Source organism: Euphorbia lathyris, chromosome 3 (genome assembly GCF_963576675.1).
Source record: "Euphorbia lathyris chromosome 3, ddEupLath1.1, whole genome shotgun sequence".
NCBI classification, from domain to species: Eukaryota; Viridiplantae; Streptophyta; class Magnoliopsida; order Malpighiales; family Euphorbiaceae; genus Euphorbia; species Euphorbia lathyris.
In genome coordinates this window covers 25,710,333-25,720,291 of record NC_088912.1, presented here as the reverse complement: position 1 = coordinate 25,720,291, position 9,959 = coordinate 25,710,333, and the positions used below count along the sequence as shown (strand labels likewise).

At 36.3% G+C, this 9,959-nt stretch overlaps 1 protein-coding gene across 1 annotated transcript; it reads left to right on the top strand.

The window, feature by feature from the left end:
- Positions 1 to 1,228: 1,228 nt before the first annotated feature.
- Positions 1,229 to 9,437, top strand: LOC136223523 (uncharacterized). The gene is made up of 4 exons (XM_066011563.1): positions 1,229 to 2,515; positions 5,642 to 5,906; positions 7,833 to 8,010; positions 8,615 to 9,437. Exons 1-4 carry the CDS (start codon positions 1,324 to 1,326, stop codon positions 9,194 to 9,196), a joined length of 2,217 nt encoding a protein of 738 aa, XP_065867635.1. The 5' UTR covers positions 1,229 to 1,323; the 3' UTR covers positions 9,197 to 9,437.
- The last annotated feature ends 522 nt before the right edge of the window (positions 9,438 to 9,959 follow it).

The following is a 9,959-nucleotide window of genomic DNA, read 5'->3' as shown; positions in this document are numbered from 1 at the left end:
AGCCGTATCACAAGACAAAGCGGATCATCTTGGTCACTGTCCTCTTCATCAGACTCAGAAAGAACCTCTTCCGAATCCCCCTCCATCACATCTTCACTCACACAGGGCTCCTCCCCGACAACACCCATCACCGTATCTTTCCAAGAAATTCTCCCCATTCCAAGATTAGAATTAAACTCATCAGCCAAGCCTCCAATTGGAATAGAAGACCCATCCCCACCAACCTGGGTATCAGAGGAAGCCTCTTTCCCCTTAACCAAATCATCTCTATAATCTCCTACCCTACCCGAACTCCCGACACCCGCCTGGATCCGACCCGCATCTTATATCCCTATAGCGCTAGCTCCGGCCTGCAGAAAACCCACCCTGCCCGATTCCCCACCGGCCGCTTGGAGCAAACCAGCGCCAAAACCCATCCCTACATCCGCGCAACACCCTGCCGCAGCACCAGCATGCTTCGCCCCCATATCCTCTCCTTCGCTCCCAACCCCCGCCTGCATCGCCCCTAGCTTTCGCCCCTCCCCCCTGCCACAACGAGCGGCGGCAAGAAAACCCGCTCCCCGCCAGCGAACTACCTCTCCCCTTCCCCAATACCTCTGATCCCCCTCCTCTCCCCTCCCTCCCCCCTTCCAAGCCGCACTCATCGCCCGACACTCCTTCCAGATCCGCCCTACCCCGTGCCCCCACCATCTCCAGCCGCCGCCTCCCTTTCCCTAGATCTCTCTCTCTCACCCCCTTTTGTCTTTCACCATGAAACCCTAACAAAGTAAAATTGGATATTTTTCCCTGCTTCTATTTGATTTACTCAATTCTTTTTTATTATTATACAATATTCGTTTTGAGTTTATAATATACCATTAAAAAGATCTCTTGATATATAATTCGTTGATATATTTCAAGTTATTCTAAACTCTTTATCCGTTATATATTTAACCTTCAAGTTGATAAAAAATAACAAACCCAAAAGTTTTTTTATAATTTGTTTTGGATATATATAATTTATAAAAATATTTTTAAATATATAAATATTATTTATTTATTTATGACATCCGGTCCGACTAAATAACCTGTGATTCAGTTATAAATTCGATCCGGTTCTGATAACATTGATGATTTGCATAGTATCATTTTTCTTAATTTTCATTAATAAAATAAAATAATCATTTAATTTAATTTAATTTAATTTTTATATATATGTAAAACCCCTTCCTCTCTTCCTCATAAACCCCAAAGCAAATCCCACAATTTGAATATCAGCGCATTTCTCTTCTCTCTGTGTGTTCTAATCTTCTTTCTCAAAATCAAAGCGACTCCGCACTATTCATGATGGCTGATGATATGGATTCTATTGCTGGCGTTGGGTCCAAACGGAGAATAACAGAGATAGCAGACACTCTTCTGCAGCAGCAGCCGGAACTCTCTAATTCTGTCTTTCCGGTTGATATTCAAGACGATTCAAGAGAAAATGACTCATCTGGGGTTGCTTCATCTTCTAAAGAAGTCCAAGAAATCATTCAAGACCTTCCTAGTCCTACTTCTTCCAAGAAGGTTAAGGGCTTTTTGACTGAAGAGAACCAACAAATATTGGGTACTGTTGGTGAAGAAAAGGCCGGTTTATGTGATTTGGCTTCTGGGTCTTTTGGTTGTGAAGAGAATACAGAAGATTGTGGAAGAAAGATTGGGAATTCCGGCGAAGAGTTGCAAGAAACAAAAGAGTCTGCGCTCGATTTTGTCTCTGGTAGTGAACAGAAGAAGGTAGAAATCGAAGAGACTGTTAACGATGTGAAAGCAAAGAGAGGAAAAGAGATTGTTTGTGAAAGGAATGATGAATTTGACGGACGTCTAATTGAAGTTTGCAAGGGCTCTGACATTGAAGAGAAGAAGGACCTTTTCAAAATGGAGAAAAGAGAGGCTGAAAATGTTTTGGAAGCCAAAAAGAAGCAATTATTGGCAAAATTTGATGCTGATGTCTTGAAAGACAATGCTCTGGGGTTTGATGCAGGAATCTTGGGTAATCTCAAAGGAATTGGTGAGTCTGTTAAGCGTTCTCTGAAGGTTGAAGTAATTGACGATACAGTACTAATTGCTACTGTTCCACTCCCCAAAAATGGTAACGGTTTTGTAAAGGTTGCAGAGAGGAATGGAAAGAAGAATGAGAAACAAGAAGTTGATGGAAAGAAAGCCAAACGTCCACGAAGAAAGGGAAAAAAAGATTTGTCTTGTGACATACTAAAGAAAATGCCCTTTGTTGGTAATGGTTTCAATGGAATGATCCGAATTGGTGAAAAGAGTGGGAATAATAACAGAAAGTATACAAGGGAGGAGATGGAAGCCTTGAGGTTTGTGAACATTGTGGAACAGAAGAACTTGTGGAGAGCTGTATATGCTGGTCTTGGAGATGTTGTTATGAGGGAGTATAAAGACTTGGGAAGCTCAAGGAATCAGAAGAATTTTCACTTCAACTGTGATCCATCTCAGCGAACTGGAAGGAAGGAAGATGCCCCTGGTATTCTCAGTAAGTATATATTTCTTATGCAAAAATTCATTGTTAACTTGATGAATTCTGGGTTGTGTTTTTTACTTTTGAAAACATTTGATTGACTGATTGAAATGGATTGTATTCAGTCACTGTGAATTCTGAGAACTTCATTTTCTTCCTTTTACATATTTAGTTTGAAACTGTCTCACTTACATTCAAGAAAGGATGTGAGGATGTCAGGATTAGGGATTTCTGACAGTAAGATTAGGGCAGAGAAGATCTTAGGAGAAGAGAAGAATAGAGAAAGAAGAGAGAAGGTTAGAGAGAGATCGAGATAAACAGAGAGGAGAGAATAGAGAGATAATTCAGAAGAAAGAAATAAAGATTTCATTAATAAATTGCATAATGAATTGGTACAGTACAATCATAGTTGTTAGAATCGTACGAGTCGCGAGTCGATTCGTACGATTCCATTCATGAAGAATTCGAGTCGTATCTATGGTACGACTCGGAAGCTTCATGAATCGGCCGAGTCACTACCGATTCGGCCGATTCACCGAGTCACCCGAGTCGGTCAATTCAGGCCACCATTTAAAAAAAAATCAATTTTTAACAACTAAAAAACGTACAGCAGAAGAAGATGACTATTCACTTTACAAAAACAAAACAAAAAAACGTATAGAAGTTATGAAACACAAATAGTTTCAATTAGATGACTCTTCACTTTACAAATTCCAAGACCTTCCCTCTTCTTTTCTATTTATTTATTATTATCTTCTTCTACTCTTTATTCTTTCTATTTTCTATGTTCTGTCTGTACTTTCTTTTATAACTTCATATAATTTCTATTTAGATATTAAAATTGCATTTTTGGACAAATATTTAAAGTTAAATATGGTTAATATTTTATTTTTTTATAGCATTTTGAATTTGATCTGAATCTTACGATTCGATTCGATTCACGAGTCCCGATTCGCAAAATGAGATTTCGAGTCACGAGTCGAATCTCGATTTAACAACTATGAGTACAATTCTCTTAAATAGGAAAAAATGGGAAAAGGAAAGTATACTAGTCTTCCTAAATTCATGACCCTAATAATTCTAACTTACCTTAAATCACCCTATTAATTCTAACCTCCCTTAAATAAGAATATGTGAATAGGAAATATAGCCTCCCTTAAATAAGAATATGAAATATAGCAATTCGCTATAAATAGGCATAATTTGAATAATTGTGACAGAGGACCTTTGGCATAAGTGATAGTTTTGGAATGAAGAAGCATAATTATAGAGATAAATTAGGACCTTGATTTAAGATGTTGATGTGATTGTTATCGTTCTTATAATTCAGTGCTTGCAAATTGCTGGATATCTATTCATTTCTGCGGAAACCTTTGAACAATCTCTGCTTTATTTGTTATAACTAGTTTTACAAGTTGGCGGCACATCTGTATTTATATGAATGATGGTTCGAGCGACTTGAAATGTCTGAAAAGTTTGGATATATTTTGGTTCGTTCGTCTTTGGTTACCTTGTGGATTTTGCTTCCAGTTATTGCTTAATATTTATCTATATGTTGCTTGAAAACATGTGTGGACTTAGTTTTTTTGTCATCCTGTTGTTTGCTAAATTATGCATAAATGCTAAATGTTCCAGCCTTTTATATATTCCTATTTCCTAGGCTTATTAGTGGTAGATGCCAGTAGTTTACCCTATTTTGACTACAAGAGTAGATCGAGTTATTCATCAAGGGTCTTTAACTTGAATTAAATGTTTGGATGGAGCCTTGATCAAGTGTACTTACCAACTTAAGTTTTTGATTCTGGATATGGAATGAGCTCTAGAGAAATCCGTTTATATATATCTCATAAGTATTCAACTTGGCATAGTAAATCTCTGATTGAAATTGATAGTCTCTACCTGAAAGAAAATTTTGGCTTTTGATTAACAGCTAACTTTTTTTTTGAATTTTTCTCTGTTGCTTTCATGTTGTGAGGTCTAAACTAAATTCTTCTACTTACATCTTTCCAAAAGTTAGGAAACTTGTTCTGCTTTTCTATTTCATGGATAGTATGAGGTCCATATCAATTATTGTTCAACATTTCGTTTTGGAGAAATTTAGGGCTGACTATCAAATAACATCAGAGCTGGTATATCAAGAACTTTCAAGTCTGGATGAACTTGCCATGCTGAATTTGCTTACTTTACCCAAGATTTTTGTAGCATATCTCACTATCCGGCATACGCCCTATCTTTTGTTGTGATTTATTTTAGCAAAAGCACTTAGACTATTTTTTTTTATCAGGTTAAAATCTACGAATGAAATTTTCAAAAAACGATCATTTAATTACTTTTTACTTGTTTTGAGTTTCAAAAGTTTGTCTGTAGTCCCATAATTTCCACTTCTCTTCCTTTATTTTCTTTCTCCCTTCCCTTTGGATGTGCTACGTAATATCTTATAACTACAGCAGATCTCAATGCATGTCATTTTGTTATTTTCATCTTCAACGTTGTTCCCTAGAAAAGCGTTCTTGGTTTTTGGTTAAGTTCATCAGTTTTTATCTCCCTCCCCCACACCAACCTTTTGCTATTATAATTCTTTCTTTTCGAAACAAATCTCGTATTTTGTTTCATAAAATCGTTTGAAATCCCTAAGTTGTTCTGGATGCTTTTTTTTTTCTTCCTCCCTTGCTTCCCTTCTGAGTTTGGCTCTGATTTTGTCAATTTGATTGCTTTATTTTCTGTTGTGGGCAGGTGCGGTTGCAGCAAGAGGAAGATGGAATCATGTCAATGTTTTTGTCCGTTGAAGAATTGGCTAGTGAAATCTGCAAAGTCCTTATGTGCAACATATTCAGCTCATATTTCTTGAACTGAATATTAACCATATGATAGTTGTAACATTTCCGGATAGGACTTCTGTACAGCCTTTGTACATGGGAGTAGTTTTTGACTCATAGGTTTTGGGTTTTACATTTTGGATATAGTGTATGATTTGTTTGTGATAGAAGATTAATAAAGTGAAAATTTTGCTCATGTTTTGTGCTTGAATGTAAAGATATACTTATATATGCTCAGTGTTTTTTGCATGTGTTACTGCTTGTGGCTGAAATTATTTCCTACAGAAATTTGAAGAGAACCCTCAAATCTTGTGATTAATTTCAGGCAAAGCATGTTCTGGAAATGGTGAGACTGAATTACATACAACAGAAGAAAATGGGGTAGAAAATATGAAACCCTTGGATTCTGATTGTTGTTTGGGTACGGCGGATGAAGATGCCAACACATTTGTGGAAGAAGACTACAATGAAGAAGATGACAGTGATGAAGAGTACGCTAGTATCCAGCGACCTGCCTTTCATGTAGAAGGAGAACCAGATTTTGATTCTGGACCTCCAGAAGATGGTTTAGAATATCTTCGGCGAGTCAGGTACTCTTCTGTATCATAGTTTGTTTTTTCTTAATTTAGTGATGTTGCTTGTATATACCATCAATTACTCGATCAACAACTTAATCTTATCATATATGTTGCACGGAAAATGAAACTGAAACGGACATCAGAAAACGTTATTTCTAAAAAATATAGCTAGGAAATGGTAATGGAAATGGAAAAGAAACAGACACAAAACGCGGAAACGCTACTGAAGAAGAGTTCCCGTGCAACATATCTTATCATCTCAATTTTGCAGCTTGGAGAATGGCGCTGTGTGTGGCTCAAGATGTCTTATAATTCTTATAACTTAATACTTTAGGGTACACCAAGAGAGTACTAAGCATGCCATATAAATTATGAGTGTAAATATCATGCTAGTTCCAAGTTTTCTCTCTGGTTGGAATTAAAGTACATTGTAGTTTTTTGGATTATGCATATGTAATTTTGAGCCTTCAGTGGTTCTCAAAGTATTTGGAGTTTTGATGATTAAAATCACATTGGAAACGCTATCTTTTGCTGAACGGGATATACATATATAAGTAGGAATTTTGCTAATAAATTCTCCTGCACTTTAGCTTAGACGACACCTAATCATTTGTACAACTAATAATTCGTATGATCACTTTGTACTGCTTAAAGCATTTTTTTTTATCTTACCTGATATTGAACCTCATAATGTTTTTTTTTGCAAAGGGTATGTGTGAAGTGAAGTGGTATTGCTATATAACTTCAGCAATGGCGTGAACTAAATATAATATCCTAATTTAGTTAAGATATATGTAATTCTCTCAGATGCATCATCAATTTATGTAAATGGGTAGATGAGTATTCATTTTGACTTGTGTAAATGGAGTCTATGGGAAAGAACACCAATGCATTTTGTTGACTGAGGTAAATGGGAAACCTAATGTGAACCTGCACAAAGTAAAAAGTGTTCTATAACATCTTAGGTGCAAGCAGATTGATCAAATTACAGATATGATTTTTTTTTTTAATAGAGAACTAATAAAAATCAAACGTATGAAATGAAGAATCCAACAACAATTGGAAAATTACTAGCCCAAGTAGCCATACAATGAGCTCCCTTTTGGTGCCTTAATCCAGAAACAACCCAAGCATAACCTGCTTCAGACATTGCCTGATTGAATAATTGCCACCTCCAAGCAAAAGTGTTTTTAAGTACATATGTCTGACTTCGTTTCGGTTTTGAGTAATGTTACACTGAGTTTCTTCAAGTAATCACTTAACCGACTTGTATAAAACTGAATGTATCCAATAACTGAACATAAGCATAGTGAACAAGCTGCTGTCTTTGTTAGGTTAGTTTCTTTATCAGAAATCAAACATGTATTTGCACGAGTTTGGTTAATATACAACTGTTTATAGGAAGTTTAGAAACAAGTCCATTGCTAGGAGATTCTGTTGTTGTGGGTAGTTTTGTGTACTTAGTATCATGAAGCTCCTGCATCCATGTGCTAGTTAAGATTGAATTACTCACCTGTGTAGTTTGATTAGTTTGAATTCTAGTATTTGTTGTAGTTTGCATTAGCTTTAGTGCAATCAAGAGGGAATTGTAGCAAGTGTCATGGAACCGTCCGCTCAAGCTGATAGTTAAGGCCCAATCATAGATCTTATATTAATCTCTGACACACCCTCGCACGCAAATGCCCCTTAGGTTTGCAGCGTGTACAACACAGGCTTATCCCACCATGTGTTTTTAATTCCACACATTAATGAGGTTGCCAGGACTCGAACCCTCGACCGGTTGGTCCTAGAGTCTCTGATACCATGTCATGGAACCGTTTTAACCAACAGCTCAAGCTTATAGTTAAGGTCCAATCATGGATCTTATATTAATCTCTGACAGCAAGAACTTGAAGTGTGATATTGGAGTCGAACTGAATTTCTTGTTTCTCTATTTAGGTGGGAAGCTACTCATATTCCTAAAGTTAAAGTGGCCAAGCTTGATAAGAGTAAGTTTAACAAAGAACAGAGTGTTTATATGCCCCAGATTCCTGAAATTGACAAGTGTCCACAACATTTACTTCCGTTGAAGCAGTGGGAGGACGCATTTCTTGCTGATTTTTCGGAGCTACGGAAGGTATGGTTCTTCTCTTATCTTACTTTACCTCAATTTCACTTGACAGTTCAGCTGGTTGTTTTCTTCAGAATGTGTTGAAAATTTCTTCTTATATCATTAACAGGAGAACAACCACTTGTCTTAAATAATGTGAAAGATATTGGTGGTTATTGTGTTATTTCACCTTCTTGTGTCGGAGAAATGACGTCTGTAAAATACTCAGGAAAACGCTATACAGCTTGAAAAATAGAATTTTATCTATATTTTCATTCTTCTATGGAGACTTTCTTTTGTTGGTATATATACTTGACAAGGATATAGAACAAATTTTCTGTTCGGAAACAAATTTTGTAGTGCGTGTAAATGCACTGGATGTCAATCTTGTCACAATTTGATTTCATTTGAAGCTGGGAAACATATGCAGGAATTAAGGTCTCCAGAACCGATTTCTTTTAATATGCAAATAATAGGAAATTGGTAGATTTTAGAACCCTAAAATGATTTTTTTTCCCCCACAAGAATTTGCTTAATGCTTACCACTGCCATGGGAAATTGCACTATTGTTATGTTCAGAGTATTCTATAAAACTTGCTCATGTTCTTCTGCATTTTTCACCTTTTCTCAGCTTCTATCATACAATGAGGATTGCAGCATTGATATTTCCTCCAAAATGCAATCATTTAGTATTGTTCATGAGCAGAGTACTTCCTCCCTTAAGCTTGCTGAGAGTACAATACTTGAAAAGTTCAATCACCTTGGGACTGATGAACACTCCGGTGAACTTCTTGATGGTGAACTCCCTGATAAAACTTCTGATCAGCTTGCAAATGCCGAAGGAAGTAATATATTAGCTGATCCTCAGAATGCATGTCCTAGTCCTAGTTTGGTCGTTGATTCTTCATGCAACTATCCTAGATTATCTGCTATTTTAGCAATGGATGCTGTTGCACGAGTATCGATGCTTCGGAAACGCATAAGCTTGGCAGAAACTACAAGCACACTGTCGAAAGATGATTGTGTGTGGCTTTTTGCTTTGTGTGCAGCAGTTGATACTCCGCTAGATGCAGACACTTCTGCTGCTCTCCGGAGCCTGCTTCGCAAATGCGCTAGCTTACGAGCTGCCAAGTCTGAAGTTGATGATGAAGTTATAATGCTGAATATTCTTGCCACAATTTCAGGAAAGTATTTTGGACAGTCTGAGAGCTGAAGCTGGGAAATTATGATATAATTCAGATGATGTGCAGGCCTGGATTGTATTGTGTTGGTAATGTTATGTTCTGGAAATTATACCGAAAATCATATGTCAAAAACAAATTACAATTTACAGTTACTACAAGCCTGATTTTGAATTTTATCAATTAATTAAATTCTAATATTGGAATATCAGTAACTGATATTTTCTATAATTTTTGTTGATCCCATTATAATAAATAATATTTTGTATTTAATTTAGATATTATATTATTTGATAATTTTGCATTCTATAGTTCGGTGGTCGGTCATCTAATTTGTGCAGTGTGGAAGTCTTTTTTCAAGACAACAACGGTTTCTGTCTGTTTTATCAAGCGATACGCTAATGGTTTGGCTCGTGCATTTCCTAGTTGAGTTTTATTTCTGTTGATTTGTTGAACTTTTTCCAATCTCCTTAAAAAACACAAATTTATAATAATTATATCCTCTCGTATTTTCATTTCGTGTTCTCCACTAGGTTTGAATATGTTGTTGAGGAATCTGTCCATTACTTGTCATCTTCTTCAACCCTTTGATTATTCTCATCTGCTCCATGATGGCAAGCAAGCATGGGGCTAAGAAAATTTAGATCATCCCAAAACTTATTCAACTTATTTCAATAGATCATTATAGAATGATTATCTTGAAAAAACAGGTTGATTTCTGGTTTGTTCTGGAAATTTATGAAACATTATTCTCTCCAAAATATTCAAGTGCAACTCTGATAGATTCAGTACATA